Source organism: Phalacrocorax aristotelis, chromosome 4 (assembly GCF_949628215.1).
Source record: "Phalacrocorax aristotelis chromosome 4, bGulAri2.1, whole genome shotgun sequence".
In the NCBI taxonomy this organism is placed as follows: Eukaryota; Metazoa; Chordata; class Aves; order Suliformes; family Phalacrocoracidae; genus Phalacrocorax; species Phalacrocorax aristotelis.
In genome coordinates, this window is record NC_134279.1 from 70,986,045 (window position 1) to 71,004,775 (window position 18,731).

At 39.6% G+C, this 18,731-nt stretch overlaps 1 protein-coding gene across 5 annotated transcripts in view; it reads right to left on the bottom strand.

The window, feature by feature from the left end:
• Window positions 1–18,731, bottom strand: part of PPP2R2C (protein phosphatase 2 regulatory subunit Bgamma) — a 204,063-nt gene that overhangs the window by 141,586 nt on the left and 43,746 nt on the right. The window contains exon 1 of one of the 5 annotated variants that reach the window (XM_075091912.1): window positions 2,188–2,791. The exons of 2 other annotated variants lie outside the window; for them this stretch is intronic. In XM_075091912.1, coding sequence (XP_074948013.1) covers window positions 2,188–2,257 — 70 coding nt within the window. In that variant the 5' untranslated portion in view covers window positions 2,258–2,791. Of the gene's footprint in view, window positions 1–2,187; window positions 2,792–18,731 lie in introns of those variants that run through there. 2 more of the 5 variants (XM_075091907.1, XM_075091906.1) reach the window with 2 other exon arrangements.

Sequence of the window (18,731 nt, forward strand, 5' to 3'; positions counted from 1 at the left end):
CTATGATACATGCAGCACTAACGTATCACAGGATCAAATGCAAAGACTGTGAAAGGACTTCAGGCTTTTACAGATGAGAAGTGCTGAAGGTTGCATCACGGAGCCAAATCTTTAAACACAATTTAAAAAAGAACAAAACAGAACAAATAAAGCTCATTTTAAGCACCAGTTTAGCTTATGTATTCATTAAGCATTTTAAACACAGTATATCAATGAGAAATTAAAATTTGTGACGGTCGTCTTTGAGCTGAAGGTGTCCCTGGGAAAATTTCATAGATAAATCCACTCCCTCATGTTTTCATGATCTCTTAAAAGGTGTGGCAATGTCAGGGATAACAGATGTGAAGAATTTTATTACAGCTGACCAACTCAGCATTCCCAAGAAACATTACACAGTGAGAGCTGAAGAACTAACACTTTGCTCCTGAAGGTTTCCCATACTTCATCTGCCTCAAAAACAGATGCCAACATATTTCATGGTGACTTCTGGGAAAATATAACACAGACCAACATTGATATTCAAGGTATTTTTTGACCATTGTAGACAACCTACTTCTTGTGCAATCACAGAAGAACATCCAGTACTTCTGATCCAAATATCAAGTGAAGATAAAATGTGAGACAATCTAAAATTTGTGTTAGCAGTGTCCCCCAAAATACAAAATCACTCCATCTAATTTTTAAAACACCCATAACATACAAAAGAGAATACTGATTTGCAAAATCCAAAAGGGATTATTTTCCTCTGATTACAAAACTGACAGACTTGAAAGTCCAAATTTTAACATAGCTGCACATGCCCATTAAATATACATCTGAATCTCAACACGTAGCAAGTACACTGCAGTAATAATTATACTGTGCATTTTGCAGAGTCTAAAGGCATAAATTTATAAATTTAAGACAAAGTTTCTTTAAATGTTATTGCAGATGACTACATCTCAAAACAAAGTCATCGTTCAGACAAAAAGCATTAACCAAAAATTCAAAGCAAATTTAAAAATGCACCGAAACATGAACCAGAATGCAAAGAATGTCCCAGAGGCAAGATCAGCAAACAATTACACCGGCCAGTGTTAACAGTTACTGTAGACAGCTTTTGAAAATTTTTCTTCTGAAAAATCTGCTTTATGTTCCGAGTATGGGAAATCATCCTGCTGCTTTATACATTCTTAAAAAATGCAAATCATCAATAATCAAGAGAGCATCAGCATGGGAGTATTAAGTGACCGAGCATTGATCAAATGACGACAGAATCTGGAGACTGAGTCTCAAGTAGTATTGGTTGACCCTGATGTTAAGTATGTTCATATTATATAAGCCTACACTGAAGTACTGTTTCTGCTGCTGAAAAGTGCTGTTTAAACTCTGCACATACAAATATCTTTGCAGAGTCAAGTACCTACAAATTATTTTTCCTGTTCAACCAATCTTAAAATGGCCTGCTCTCAAACCAACTTTCTGGCAAGGAAATATGGATCAGTACCCGGCCCAATCATTTCACTGGTCTCAAGGTAAATTCTCTCAGCATTTAATGTGTGTCGCCTGCAGGAAAATTTCTTTTTATGTAATAAGCTACCAGCCATTGAATGATTTCAGATGAAGGTATCTTTTTTTTTTCTCATGTACCTTGCACATACACAAGGGATGGAAAGAAGGCAGCAGTATTTCAAAAGATTATGCTTACATACCCCTTCTAAATGTGTACAGTTCTCGAGGGAACAATCAACTCAGCAATGTCTGTGATGCTCGGCTATAATTACCAAAATGAGATGCATACCCTCTATTACACCAGCAAACAGTTAACTTTACAGATTATTTCTCTTACTTCAGTGCTCTCAAATCTTTCATCTTTTTTAAGTAATCAGCTGCTTCCAATCTTCCACACTGCAGCTACTGTGCATTCAATGCCAGGTGCCGCACACCTCACTAGCACAAACTCAGCACAATGCAACACCTTCTTTAGACCATATAGTTTCATATACTGCTGTAGCACGACAGAATGCCTTTGGGATTCAGCAAATTCGAACAGATTCTGTTGCTACAACACCCAGAAAAATGCATTGAAAGTCTCCCTGTTTAAAAAAAAAAGAAAAAAAGGAACAGCCTGCATCTCGAAACATGACAGTGCATTCCTGGCGTAGAATATGCAATACAAGAAGAGAATAATGACAGTATTTATGTTACCTTCAGTCACATAGTTGTGGTCTCGAAGAAAGCTGTGGTTAATTTTTCGTGTGTCCGTGTCCTCGCCCATTTACAGCAGGATTACTCAGCATGCCTATCCGCAGTGGACTGATAGCATCAGCAGAGGTCGTCACAAGAGCACCATCCATGCTGCCGCTGCCTAGCAGAGGCGGAGAACACACTGGGCTACTGAGCACAGCATAATGAGAGCTAGTGATGCAGCACAGATTTGGGGGGGTGAATAACGATCGGAAAAAAAAAGAAAAAAAAAAAAGGGAAAGAAAAAGAACTAATGGGAGAAGGACAGAGGGAAAAACGGCTCCGACAAATTATGAATGCAGAAAGCCAGTAGGGAGCTTGCGTGAAGGGAATACAGGCACTTCTCCTGCAGTTAAAGAATAACCCAATTGTTTAGTCAGGTACTCCTTAAACAAGTGCCCACGCAGAGTCTCCTCCAAGTGCCTGCTGCTGGGGATCTTGCTGGATGCTGTAAAGTGGCAATCAGCGTACTGCAGCAAAACCCGCCCGGAGAAGGGCTCTGATTGCTGTTGCTGCTACTGCTGTCATATGCCTGTGCTGCATCAGAGCAGGCCCCTCCCAGTCAGCCGCTCGCTGCCCAACCGCACAAGATCTGCATGTAGTAAAGTGAAAAATGAGACTGCAGGTAATTATTTTAGCTCTTCTGCTGGTAAGATGGGCAATGAAAAAATTAAGGGAGGGGATGTGGGAGAAAAAACTTCAAGCTGTTTAAATGGGTTTGCATTGACACATACCGCACACTAACCTGCGACCACAATTTTGTGCTAGTCCATACTGTCATATGCAGCAAAAGCAACAGTCGTTCAATGTCAGCCTGTATAAATATTACTGAAATTGCCAAGTACCTGCCTATGCAAACAGAATTGTCAGAGGCAAGGCAACCATTCAGCAAAAGAAAGATAAAATAATTGTTCTTTATCTTTTATTTTTTGCCAGTTTTGTAGATGAAAGACAAATTACAAAATATGAAAAAAGCGAGGGCCAGAAAAAATCTCTGGGGCTTCCCTGTACAGGAAAGGAAGGCTGGACAAAGGGAATGCTCACAGGTCATGGGGTTTTCTGAGACCTGCTACCTTCATTCACTGCATTATCACATCACCTTGAAAAAGCAATGTTGAAATCTGTACACTCAGAAATAGGAAAACAAGTAGAAGAGGAAAATTACATACTTACATTATAAAACAAAGCTTGTTCTTTATTCCAAATGTTAAATGGCTTACATTATAGACAAGCAGCTTCCTTAAACTTTCAGTATCTGTTCATGAAACCATGAACTGTTTGCTGCAGAAGACATGTATTCTGAAAAAGTATAAGCACCACTGAAGTTTAGAAAATTGAACAGAAAGCAAATGGCTGTGTACCAAAGCCACCACTACAGCATGGAAAGGGAATATACCATCCCAAAACCAATTTAGAGGACAGAAGAATGGTCCTGTGGTTTAGGCCCTGGAATTGAACACACAAAATACAATTCAGTTGTCAGCATTACTACAGCACTTTGTATAATCCTGCATGAATCTTGCACAGTTTTGGGGGTTTTTGTTTCTTTTCAGTGAAGCAAGGACATGTGGTTCTTGAAGGCAAATTTAAGTACCCTGCTATTACTATAAAATGGGACTTTGGAAAAAGTAGAGAATGATGCAAAAACCTGCCCAGGGATTAACATCTAATTTCAGGATGAAGTCAGGTTGGGAGAGAAAGGCAAATAGCAATGGAATGGCCTTCTTCCCTTTGTCATTGATGAAACAAAATAAAACAAAGCTATCTTCAACCTGACAGTAAATATTATAAAATCTTCACACTTGAGAAGGTGGGAAAGTAAAATAAGTTATTCAGTACTTGCACCTGTATAGAATACATTTTGTTTATATGCAGCTTCTGTAGGTGCCAGTACTAGAAATGTTATTTCTGCATTGAGAGCATCAGTCAATATAGCGGAGGTACTGGCAGCCCTCCAGTGCCTGCCCTATCCTCTGCGCTCACTTGCTGCCTTTGCCCATGCTTGTTCATGTACCAAATCCTTTCAACTTCAGGTTATCCTGTCTGCTTACACACTGGTACCATCAACTTTTCAAGGCCATGCACAAACCCAATTCTCTTTCTCAGTTTAGGGAGGAAGCATGCCAGAAGCAACACCAAACCAACCGGGACCTGCTGCCTCATGATCAGCAATGTTTTCCATATGGACATGCGTGGCCTGGTACACAGCTGAAGCCTTAGGTCCAAGGTGGTATCCCAAAACAAGGATCCAGTCCTGCCAGCAGCAGGTGACAATAGCGAATTCTATTATTCTGAATTTTCTACCCATTTACTGGAAGCGAGTACAGCAAAAATGCTTGATGATAATACTAACTACAATTCAGAAAGTAACTGTGAGAACCTATAAATACAATGAATGAGAAAACATACCTAGAATTCGATTGAAATGAGGAAGAAGGCCTTGCAAATACTGATATTTATTTTTTATAAAATTACCCTAATCTATGTGATGGAACTGGTTTATTTTGCCCTTCCCCAACACATTATTTTATCATCTTGGATTTGTTCTCCCAAAGACTAAAGGGTTTGCAAGCGATACACATGAGCAATACAATGCACTTTAAATCCCAACTCCACTAAGTCAGTGGCAAAGAGTACAACAAACAGCAAGTATACACTCCACTATTTAACGTCACGGTTAGACCAATCTGATCTTAGAAAGATTCTTCTTCCCTTCAGCATCTGTGCAGGAGATAGTCAAACTGTCTGGTCTTAGAAAAATAACCTAGATGCCTCCGTTAGGAACCTAAGCTCTCTATGTACTCAATGTAGCTTCTGGAGGGCAATTAAGAGCATCTGAATCAGAAACCTCTCTTTCTCTGTTTTGTATATTGGATGCTTAATTTTCTCAGTCAGGCACCCAAGTTAGATATGCAGCATTAGAGAGTGTGGATTCCTCTGTGGAGGTAACACTGAGCAGCTTCCTCCAATTGCTATGACTCCTGAAACTGGAAGAAATGTCACCTTGCAGGGCATTTGATCCCAAAAAATCAAGCAACAGTTGAGTAAAAATGCATAGGAAAAATTTATAACTACAAATATATGGAAAATGAATGGGTGTTCTCCCCTTTCCAAGAAAAAATATTTATACAGAAAATTATTATTATAGAAAATAGATAATAAATTATGTGAATGATGTGTAAAGTCTCAAAAAAGCCACACTGACAGTCTGTGAAAAGCCCTGCACATCATTTTCGCTGTAAATACCTCTGAATTTCTGTCACCAGGTGTCTGCAATTTCTACAGTGCCTGAGAGAATGTTCCTACCCTTCCACATAAGCTCAGCAATCACTGCCCCTTATTTTTTCTCAATCAGTTGAAACTTTATGATTTCTATGGGCTATCATTTTGAGCCTCCTCCCCCTTTTGTTAGGTGTAATTTAAGCAGTTAGAGAGTGTTTTCATTTTTTCTAGGACCCAAGTGGACTTTTTTTTGTGAAGTCAAAATTAATAACTCCCATCCAGAGATAATTTTCTCATCTCACCATTTGATTTAGAGAGGTTCGTAGACAACTTCCTTAGGCATCACACATGGGTCAGATCATGCTTACCTTGTACTTCCCACTTTTCAGTTAAAAAAAAAAAAAATCTCATGAGTAGGAATGGAATGAGGAGAAAGCCTTTAACAACAACACTAGACAAGATTCCTTGTGTACATGCAAATGCTTTCCTCAAGATTATGAGCCAAATCCTTACTGTGTGGCAAATAGTAGTTGTCCACTGACTTAAGTAGGTCAGTTCACATGAGAAAAATTAGGAAAATTCTGCTCTACATTTGTAGCACAATGCAAATCTGTGACAGAATGTTTGTGGATAACTAGCTCTACCTTTTTAAAATACTACTTATTATCAGTCCCACTGATAGCCTACATCATCTGATCTGGTCAAATATCCAGGGACATGGTGGGGGGAAAGGAACCTTTGATCAAAAACATATCAGTTATTTTTACTTGCATGTTGCTCACAGTCCTACACTCCTAGAACAACCCACTAATAGAGCTGAATACTGTATAAACACAGAAGAAAAAAAGAGAAAAGACTAAAAAAAGAGTGCCCTATTCTAAAGAATTTACAAGCAAACTATACAATGGAAGAGCGGCATACAGCTCAGCAGAGACACTTAAGTAAACAGCGAGTCAGTAATGAGGATGGAGTCCTGGTTCTGAGCTTTCCTCAAAAGAAGGTCATTAGAGACTCTGTAGAAAGCAGCAATAAAAAACTGGATGCAAGAGGTTGAAAAATAACTGCATAACAAGAATAGAGCAAGCTTAGTGGTAAAAGGAGGAAGACTGGCTAGCAGGTCAAGAGCTTTTTCTTTTTTTTTTTCCTCCTCCCCAAAGATGTAAGAGACTAAGCATATTAAGAAGCATTCTAAAGAGTATGATGTTCAGTGCAAGAGTCAGTGGAGAGTGAGAGGTAAGGAGGAAAGTAAAAGACAGGAGGAAAGGGCATGCCCAAAGACAACAGCAGGCATGACACAGATGCCAGTACAGACTGCAGGTGTCAGTAAGAAAATAGATGAGTTAAAGGGAGCACAGCAAACAAAAACTGCATCTGTGCCAGGAGGAGAAAAACCTGATAGGATAGGGAGAGAAAATCATTTGATGAGAGGAGGAAACCTGTATTTAACTTTGTCAGTTTTGGGGAGAAGGACTGGAGGAAAGGGAAGGTAGAGAAAGAAAAAAGGAAGGAGCCAGAAACTGAAGCAGGAGGGAGCCAGAAATTGGAGCAGGAGGCAGCCAGTAGGCTGAAGAAGGAATCAGAACTAGCAAAGATACAAATGGGATTGAGAACATCAGGTTTTGTAACAGTGTAGCCTAACAGTGGTAAGGAATTGAAGAAGATGAGCACAAAACTCCGGCTTAATAACTGTTGATCGTGTTTGCTGATTGCATTTCCATCAGGAAGCACTGCAGGATGAGAGAGGGAAGAATTAGATGTTAGAAGGTAATTAATTGGTCATAACAGTTCCTGCATGGTCTTATTTATAAACACCTGTTGAATCCATGGCCATCCTGTTTTGCTCCTGCAGTTCTTCTGTTAAACACATTCTCACAAGGAGCTTCTATTTAGCTTTGTTAGATAGTTACATCAGAGCACAGCCTTTAATAATTTAAACTCTCAATATCTGGAACCCATTTTACTACTCCCAAATTCATCACTCAGTCTGAATTAGAACAATTAAGCTTGAACTGCAGTCGAAAGGAACAGTGGTTGAATACTAAAATATTTTCTTTGTCTAACAAAACTTTTCATATACAGGTCATTCTGTACTTCATTTAGTAAAACACAATGACTTCAAATGAAATGGAACTGAATTTTGAATTGGCACAGAACCTTGAAATAATTATTTTTTAAGAACAAAAGATTTAAAGCACTATGATGTTAAAAATCCTTAGAAGTTAACATAAATTACACCAAAAGCAGACTATCTTAAAATATTACCTTAATTTAATGTTTGTGTAGTCATTGTAGGTTTTTTAGGGCTTTGACAGAATTTGCTTCTAACCATATCCTAACATCTGCGAATCGTGTAAAATGGGGTGAACTCTCTCTTCTCATCTTCAAATGAAGTAACACACACAATTAATCAGCTGTGGAAAAATACAACAAAATATTTAGCCAACCCCTTACAGTTATATTTCATTGCCATTGGATTTTCTCACCAAAAGAGAATATTTATGAGGCAGATGCTCTCTCCCTTTATGTATATCTAGTTTATGTATAGAGATGTGAAAAGCTCAGCTACTGATTTCTCCAGTTAGGCCGTCAGCAAATTAGCTTTGCTGTTCATTTATTTACTCGTAATGTCCAGGAAAATAAGGTTATACAGTACAGTCATACACCTGTTCAGAAATACTGGAGCTCATTGGCCATCTTTCATTTAAAAGGATAAAGCCATAAAGAATTATAATGCGATAAAAAGCTACTCCCCTGGTCTCCCTCCAACCCTACTCGGCATGACAGAGGAGGGACTTAGAGCTCTGAGCCGGGGATAAGATGAGAAATCCACTCCCTTGGGTTTAAGTAGTTTTACTTCTATTTAAGAATGCTAACTTTAAAATGGTGTTTTTCTCTGCTGTCCTCTCGTAGTACTTCTACCCAGAATGAACATTCAGTCTGGATCATACCCTCCCCTATATCTGAGACTAGATCTACATTGCAAATTGCAGCAGAAATACCCAAGCTAACTTCAAACAAGTTAGACCTTAGAAACGGTCCAGCACTTGTGGCAGAGACCTCAGCATGAGCTGAACACCTTGGAAGGAGGTTCCCTCACGTGTGATTAAAGTAGCAATGGTACAAACATCTCTCCACCATTGGTATTTTGCAGACATACAAGTATGTCTCATTACACAATGCCTATTTGTGAAGGAATTAATCCAATAGCTTTGTGATAGTAACAAGTGCATCATGAATGACTCCGGTAAGAGTTTGCCTTAATAAAATTCTGTATTTCCATACATTTCTGAATAGTCCCCTTCATATTTGCCAAATAGCCAAATATAACATAATATACAGCACTACTGTGCAGGTTGTTCAGCCTGGAGAAGAGAAGGCTGCATGGAGACCTTACTGCGGCCTTTCAGTACTTAAATGGGGACTATAGGAAGGATGGGGGCAACCTCTTTAGCAAGGCCTGTTGTGACAGGACAAGGGGTAATGGTTTTAAACTAAAGGAGGGCAGATTTAGACTAGATATAAGGAAGAAATTTTTTACAGTGAGGGTGGTGAAACACTGGCACAGGTTTCCCAGAGAGGTGGTAGATGCCCCATCCCTGGAAACGTTCAAGGTCAGGCAGGACTGCGCTCTGAGCGACCTGATCTAGTTGACAATGTCCCTGCTCACTGCAGGGGGGTTGGACTGGATGACCTTTAAAGGTCCCTTCCAGCCCAAACCATTCTATGATTCTATGAATTCCATTTTTGATTCTTTGACAGCTAAACAAAAACAGGTACTGCCAAAGGTTAACACAAAAAGTAATAAAAGAAAAATTGTATCAATCCTAGCTCTCACATAAAAAGTAAATAATTTTGTCTTATTCTAGCACCTCAACAGTAATTGTTTAGAATCTTTACATTTATAGTATTTAATTGATATTTCAATACACTTTTCAGTTACTGTATATTAAATTGAATATTTAATATTAAAAATTATGACGTAGCCCAACAATTCTGAAAAATCTAATGGCTGCTTATCACAATTAGAAAATATTCTATTATTCACAAAGGGGAGGTTTCTTCAACACACTACCTTTTGCTATGTGAAACCTAAAAAGTACACCTCCCCAGAAGAAATAATTTATTTTTAGCCTACATACTCTAGACACAGAATAAAACTAATGCCTCCCAGCACGTGGCAATTTTAGAAAGCAAACAATTAAAAATTATGACCAAGTAATTTAAATTACAGAAGCTGACTTCCTTCAATATTTTTCACCCTGTCTGTTTCAGTGAACATTGCATAAGGATTCTTAGCAGAGTCAGAGCCACTTTAAGGTTTGGAGAAAGCCAGAGCATGGGATGAACTGAATCTACACCATGCTCATAGTTTTCCACATAGAAACCAGCAGTTTCACTTTTTTTTTTTTTTTTTTTGGTGTGCTAGTGGTGGAGCTAACTAATATGGAGAGCTCTGCACCTATTTTAATGACCTTTTCTTTAATCAAGAGAATGCAGCCAGGATATCTGGATGTAATGGTCCCTGCAAGAAATCCCCATGAGGCAGAACAGATGCCCTGAGCTATGACATCCCTGTGCCCTAGGGTGATACAAGGTCCTCTCTGGGGCCACTGTATCACTTTGGCTGGGAAGCAGTAGGTTTCCCCATCCTACCACTGCAGCTGCATACGCCACAGCCCTCTCCTAGCTCCATAACAGCACATTAACCCATAGTCTGGCAAACCTACACTGGACACTGCTTTCAGGTGTTCCCTCCAAAAAAGGAAGATATTGGAAAGATAAACGGTTTCCTATCTACTGGCTTGAGCCTCGTCAGAGGAAGCCTGCAGCCAAAGAGCTGGAGCTACCAGGCAGAAGTTGTAGTAGCGTCTGGCAAACGGCAAAAGCGCAGAAGGGCCGAACTCCTGTGGGCTCACAGCCTTGGACGGCACTGGAACACACTATCAGAGACAGTGACTGCATCTTTGTCTTGGCCTTCAGTCATTTAAAATCACATCTAAAGCAAATCCTGCAGTCTCTCTGCTAATGAGTACAAGGAACCAGTTAACAAGAGCATGAAGAAATCCTGATCAACATGGACGGTGTGAGTTCTGCACACTCTAGGGGCAAGTCTTCACTTGGCAAACTTCAGAATACTGTAACAGATTCCAGCAGGATCTAGATTTAGCTGGAGAGATGGAAAGCAAGGTTGCAAAATGACGGGGGAAGGAAAAGCAGAAAGAACAGGCAAAATGCCAAAAGTAGAAGCTGGAAGTTTTCCCAGAACTGACTAATTTGGAGATTAAGCCTATTCAGTGACTGCGTCAGGAATGGGAAGAGTGGTCCAAGAGAAAGAGCACAGGATGGGGAATCAAAGACCAAGCACTAATTCTGGCTGTGAGGCATTTTCCTTCCTTGTGCTTCTTTTTCACTCTTCCACTGACTTGCCTATTTAAACCAAAAATTACATGTGCATAAACACTATCTTCCCTACTACAGTCATCAGATGGAGACTGATGCAGGACTGCTGAGCAATGATGATAATTATAAGACACTGTTCCCAAGCTAATAAATCTCATCTGTTCCTAAAACAAGCTTCCATGCCCTCTAAAACATTAGGCAGATTATTTGCTCCGCAGCAAACAGCATCACAGAACAGACAGTGTAGAAACTATAGCCTTCTAGAAAAAGGGTTTGAGATAACTCCCAAATAGAAAACCTGTCACTGACAGGGCCTGTCACTGCCAAGCAAGCTAGGCACACTGATGGGCAAACAAAACTGGAGCCTGAGGAGGAACGCAGGGTTGGGACAACTGTTGAAACAAATGCTTCCAGCTTAGCCTTCACTTACAAGAAATGTTACTCTGCTCCCAACAGTTTCTCAATCTGAAATACAAATATAAATATATATATATGTATATATATTCCAAATTAGAAATATTATGTTGGGGTTGGGATCATTGCACTACATGCTGGAGAAAATGTACTATTTATTTTGCAAACCTAGGTTAGTTTTATAAATACTTTATGCAGGTGTTAATTAACTTAAATACTTAGAGCATCACTTGCATGCTGCCTCATACCTAGTATATGAGGCAGCATGTACCTTGTTAGCACTGCTTGGTGCATACAGGGCACTTTCTCTCTGAAGTGATACCCATGACAGCATCCTCACTCTGAATTACCCTACAACGTCAGCAACTCACTACCATGTTCTACTGTTGGGCGGGAAGAAAAACTTTTGAAATGTATGCCTCTTTATGCCAGCCTCTAAAATTGTGATGCATACAGTTTATCCAAACTAACATTGTTATTACATCCTTTAATGCACACAAAAAGCAGGAAATCTATCCACACTACTAAAAAGTAATGAACCTGCAAAGCAGCATTAGGTCCTAAGAAGGATAGCTAAAATCCTGCTGAAAAGGGCTGGATATCACAAAGGGAAGGTGTTTCAGTGGCTGATCATGATGAACAGATCACAGGCACTAAAGCACTCCATAGCCAGGCAGGGCAGCAATTACAAAACTAACTTCATACCCTAAAACAAGATGATTCACATCCCAAATAACTTTGTAGATGTCAGGCTCTGGAGTGGGACATGAAGCTAGCCCAGAAAGCCTGAAAAGAGACTAACAGAGAACCTGCAAATAGGCACATGGTGTTAACTGTCACTTAGAGGTTCTGGACAATCCTAAGAAATGATGCTATAAAACACAGATCAGAAATTGGCCTTAAAAAGGAATTTAGAGCAGGGACACAAGCACTGACAGAACTCCCTTAGACTTTGAAGACACGCTTGTATGCATATATTTGTGCAAGGAATTAACACTGTGCAATGAATTGTGCAAGAGAGGGAGGGAGCCAAGTGAAAGCCGTATTCAAACCCACGCTAAGGATCACATACACCCTTCCTGAATAGCAATGGACAAACACACATTGAAGCAGTATCCTGATGCAGCACCTGTGCGGTGAGGCTATTATGCACTCAAAACACTGTAAAAGGAAACCAGTTTCTAAAACAGCTTCCAAAGATCAGCATTCTGAAAGGATTAAGCTAATAAGATATAGAAATCCTGAAGAGATGGAGCTTGAACAATTTCAACAGAAAAAAAATCAAGAGAAAAAGACATCAAAGCAGGTACAAAGAGACAAACTTTCTGCACAAGATCAAGAAAGGAAACAGATTAAATTCTTCTAAATACTATGACCTGCCATAAAATATCAGAAGCTGCCTGAGAATTTGTAACACCTCTAAAACGTTTTTGAGACTTAAGCAAATAATCAAAAATCAAATCAAATTAGCAGATTGTATTTGCTTTCACCTTAAAAAGCAAACCACAGCCACTCTTCCTAACATTTCACTAATTCAGAACTCAAAATATTTCAGGAAATAATAATAATTCAAGAACACTTCCTGCACGTAGCAAGTCTATTAAACAAAATCAACATACAGGATCATTTATTACTGTCTTTGCATTCTACACACTTTCCTATGAAGACGACAGCTCTGAAGGGAACTTAGCCCAAAAGACTATGCCTTTCACAAGACTGCAGAGAAATGATGTGACATATGACAGGACATTCATCCTGACTCCTTCCGTCCACCAAGGTGTTCAATTAATTCAGCTAGGCACAGTGCTAACAGCTTTTTCTCCAGTATTACCTTACACCAGAAAGAGCAGTTACACATTTCTCTGTTCTACAATAACTAAGATGGCACGTAAATTCAGTGATTCGGGAGTGCCTGCAGACCCCAGCCATCCTGGGCCAGCAAGAAGGAACTGCTGCAGAACAAAAAAGCTGTTCTAGAAAATTATACAGAGCTGAATTTGTTCTTGTACATAAAATTTACTGCAGTATTGTTGATACAGCCTCAAGAGAGAGGAAATCTCTCAAAAAACAAATCGCGTCAATATAAACAATGATTTTGTTGTTAGCCTTTCCTCCAGATTATCCTAATATTTAAATTACTGTAGCATCTCAAGTGTGGTTAAAAATGCTGCACCTGCTGTAAGAGCTGCAATCTCTAAAGTAATACTCACTTAGCTAAACAAAAGCTAAAAATAAATTCAAGCTATTAAAAAAGAAAAAGACCACCTGACAGAAAACAAACACATTCAATGGTGTGAGGGAAAAAGTAATTTGTAAGCAGAAAGGTAGAACTGAATGAAAAAAAAAAAAAAAAAAGAAGTTTGCAAGACATGCTAAAACCCAAATTTTGAGGAGTATGAAACCTCATACTACATTGCAGTAAGCAGCAAATGCATCTAAACTTTGTGTTCCACTTCTGGCCACCCTCATACCAACAGCAGGAATCAAAATTCAGATAAAAGAACAAATCACAAAGTTAATTTGGCACTGGAAACAGAGAATGACAAGGTAAACAATGACCGAGAAGACTCCTTATGGGAATAAGTTGAAAGGAATGGAAGCACAGCCTCAAAAGGAATTATTTTTATTGTGGCTCAAGACATAGTAAGTGCAAATTAAATACAGGAAAACATGTTGCTCATTTTGAACTATACTTACAAGGGAGACTGTAAGTGGGAAGTTATTAATTGACTTTGCAACCTAATAAAGGACTAAGGACCTACAAATTAAGTGTTGCAATGAAGACAGCAGAGGCACCTGGCCCCAAGGAGAATCTGGAAATGGTGGGTGAAGTGCTCAGCTTATCCAGCACGGAAACTGCCAGCTCAGGGTCGAGCTCCCTAGAGTCAGCACCCTGAAACATTAAACACAAGGGCACATACGTTCCTTTCTACAGTTTAAAGGTCTCAAATAAGATCACAAAGGAGAGATGCTTATTGATATAACACCTACAGCCTGAATATGAATACAGTCCTAATAGCTCGTGCCACTAAATACTCCCTGAAAAACCTGGGAGACAGTCTTACCCTATTATATAATAGCATGCTGATGGCTCGTATGGGAATTCCAATATAATTTCATTTTAGTTCAAGAGAAAACAATTCTAGGTATGGACATTTACCATACTTCCTGCTGAAGTTGCACCAGGTGTGAACAAAAAAGTGCAGTACTTGTGGAACCAGAAATGATCCCAACTAAAAAGAAAACAAATCTGTGTCTAAGTGATTGAGACACTCACCATAGCAAGAAAATTTTGGGCTTTTTGAGCCCAACTCGAGGTCAGTTCAAGTTTTTGCACTTGCAGTTGCTTTATGCACATAAGAGAAACAGTCATCAAATTGGATCCAGAACCACAGCTAGATGTAATGGTGAGTAAGAAGAAATTCAACTTGGCAAAGGAGGGAGCAGGAGCCCTCACCCAACAGAGGCCAAACTTCCTGGTGGAAGAGAAAGGTCTGCTAAGCAAAAACCAAGCCCTAGCATGTCACTAACCACTTTAACAAAAAGGAAGGGGAGGGGTGGCCGCTTAATGGTACAATTTTTGCTAAACCCTGCAAAACTATATTTAACCGTACTTATAGCTAGACAGGGGCTAACACAGTTGCTGAGCAAGCATAAGTGTTAGGCCTTAAAACATCTTTAGTCTGTAACAGAATGAACTAATTTCAACTAATGAACTGCTGAGCCAGCACAACGAAAAGACCAGAGCATGGGAAAAGTAATGCAATAATGGTATGCTTAAGACAATTATAAATCAAAGAAAAGAGAACAGTGTCTCTAAGCTTCAAAGAACAACTCCCTGGGGAGCAGTGAGAAAGACCATCTACAAGACACCACACCTAAGGGCACAGTGACCAGTGATCTGAGGACTGGAATGGAGGCAGTAAAACAAGAAGCAAGCAGTCTAGGAAATCAGGGACAAAGCAGTGGGTCATGGCAGTTTTGAGGGGATAAAGAAAAATTTGAAAGTCGACAAGGTGGGTGCAGCAGAAAAGGATCAACACTGCAGACCCCAGCAGCAGAAGACTGGCTGTTGTAGAGGCGACTACTTCTCTGAACAACCTTGATGCACCAGGAGGGATGTCCTTCAATCCCCCATGTGTGGGCTGTAAGGGCCAAAAGAAAAGTCTTGTGTACCTTAGGGGCTGGGAGAGCTGTAGGATCTGGGATTAAAACTGTCCACCATAACCACAAAATTACATATGCTAATGACTGTAGGCCGTTCCTCATATCTACTGTCATTTATGTAATCTCTTTAGTCATAGAAATCCTCCATTAACACACCTACTGCCATTCTTATCTCAGTCGTTACCTACCTCACGGCCTGATTGCTGAGACTGCCTGTGATCCTTACTTGCTCTGATTATCCCATAGCTAAGTACCACTGATCCTTAGCTGTCATTGCTCTACTTTGTCCACAAATACTGCCAGCCTGCATAAGCTGTTAAAAATCCTACGTACCTCCTTGTATAACTAGTCTTCTTCCTTTCCAGATACTACTGTTGCACACCCCCCCGTAGAAGCTAACCCATCTTAACACAATGTCAAAAACTAACAAAAAGGAAATACAGCTGCATCTTTTGTTGAGCTAAATGTATGCATGCGAGGAATACTCTAAGCCTGGCTTGAGCTTCCAGGATAATTCCCTACTTAGGTTCAGAAACTCAGTGGAGTAATTGGAACAACCTAGTAAGTGTAGCCATTCCCACAAATAGGCAGCCGATGAGCTTGATGACATATATTTGCATTTATCACTTTTGTATTTAAGCATATACCTAAGCCCTGTTTAGGATCTAACCATAAATCTCATCCTCACATCAGTTAAGCACTTTTAAAAATTTTAACCAGATACAATTAGATTATAAAAGATTCTTTCAAATAAGTTGTGGCAGAAACCTCTGGCAGTGTGCATTTTGCACAGTTCTATTTAAAGAAATTTAATCTAAAGACTTACTTAGTAACACACTTAGAACTGTAATTTCTATGACTCCTTGGACAGTAATTAAGAGCAGCTTCTTAATTATTCAATTTATCTATAGCAAACCAGGAAGATTTATCTTTCATTTGTGCCAATGTAACTGATAGAGGTGAGCAGTTCAAGTTCACCAGAAAACACATTAATAAACCAGTATTTAATACAATATAATTTCAGAGAAGGCACAGTAAACTATCTATCTATATATATATATATATAGGTAAGTAAAATAGAAAACACAAAAGCCATTTATCCTGAAAGCTTAACTGAAGTTCTTTAATAACACTGTGGCTAATGAAATCCCTTTCTAAAGGCGTGCCATTCACTAGCTACTTGCTTACAGTGACAGAGAGGCTGAGAACACAGAAGTTTGATCTCTACTTCATATTTATGAAATAACACTTAAGAGAACTGCAGTCTCATTGGTGTCTTTTATCTAGGCTGAGGTGGGGTTTGAGATTGAAGACTGCAGGGAGAAGGGCTCTTGCAATCCCAAGGAGGCAGAGCCTCTCATTTCTTAGCCACAGCTACGGCCCCCAGAACTAGGGGTCTGGAAGACAACACACCAGATTTTTGCCAATCCATCCCCCCGTTTTGCACAGCTGCCACATTCAGCCTCTGTATTTCACTAAAACAACTATTTTTAACTGTAGAGATTTTTGATAATAAAACCATTTTCAGTTTATTCTGTTCTAGTCAAGGTTTCCCCAGAAAGCTATTTTTTCCCTTCTTGCACAACTACACCAAAATAATTTGTTTAGAGGTCTAATGCTCCAAGAATCCTAAATCTATCATTTCTATCTAGTGGGTGACCTCTGAGCTTGACACCTTCACCCTCACTTTGGCAGAATGACCCTTGACCACAGGGTGCTCACCATAACAAGGATTTACTAAGATTTCACTTTACTGCAAGTGATTTCCTATAGCCAAGTCTCCTAAATCTCAAACTTCTGAAAGACTACCAAGTTTCTTTTCCAGGAATAGCCATTTTGCAGGAAACAATGTTCACTACAGTGGTTCTGTATTCTGAACAAAACAAATTTGAATTGCACCATTCTGAAATTCAGCATTTTGCAGATCACATTTCAGACCGAAGTGAACAAGTAGTAATGTTGGATTTCCATACTTTGCCACATTATGCAAATTTTCCAAAATGGAAATAATCCACAACCAAAAGGAAAGACATGTTTAGTGGGGGTGAAAATGTTAATGGTGCTTCAGAGAGTATGGAAATTCATATACGAAGGCCACTAAGTATCAGTCCTTCCACCTTTGAGGTCACAGTAATCAGAAAGCCAGAGTCCCATACCTGTTGCTGGCAAACAAAACTTCCATCACCAGCAATGAGGAATCACATACAACCAGAAAACACATTTTGGGAGCAATGCAGCTGATTAAAGAGGCAAAATCACCCCAGCCCTTGGAAATAACTGCTGTTATCACCGTGGTAGATATATCAAAAAGAAACAATACAGACACAGGACTGTAGAAACAATGTGGCTAATGGAAATTTTGTTATTTGAAGCTAGGAAAAACTTCAATAGTATTATTTAACAGCATGACATTTCTGTAGCACTACTAGACTACTAGCAAATTCTCAGGAAAAATGCAATCAGAACTAGTATATACCATACCTTACATTTTATGGATACCTCATTAAGGTTTCATATTTACATTTAACAGCCTTATATGTCCATACCAGCAATTGCTACTCCTTGAATTACTGTATGTCTATGAGATCATTAAGACCTTACAATGACACCATTCAAATACCACAATGTAATCTCATGAAATAATGATGGCATTTGGTTGTAATGAAAATCAAATGAAGGAAATATAACAGCCAATAGGAAAAAAGTTTCGAGAAGCTGTGTTTGTCCTTGAAACACAATGGAGAGTACACCTGGGAAGATCTGGTATTTTCAAGTCCCAGGATGATCTATGATTCCTTCTACTCTTAAAAACTCACATTTCCCCACCACCAGTCCCCAAAGCCAGCACTTTATAGTGCTGGGGGAGGTTACATGACCCAGCTCTGTAACAAAAACTGGGTTTTTGCCAAATTAAAGAGAGTGAACTGGAAAGCTCCCAGTTATTCACCGGAATAGCTGGAATTTGCCCAATAACTCTAAGGTCACAAAGTTCAACAAGGGGAAGTACAAAGTCCTGCACGTGGAGAGGAATTACCCCAAGCATTAATATACGCTGGGGGCCACCCAGCTGGAAAGCAGCTTGGCAGAAAAGGGCCTGCGGATCCTGGTGAACACCAGGTTGAACATGAGGCAGCAATGTGCCCTTCCTGCAAAGGAGGTTGCTTATATCCTGGGCTGCATTACACGAAGCATTGCCAGCAGATGGAGGGCGGTAATCCTTCCCCTCTACCCAGCACTGGTGAGGCCACGCTTGGAGTGCTGTGTCCAGTTCTGCGCCCCCCGGTACAAGAGAGACATGGGCA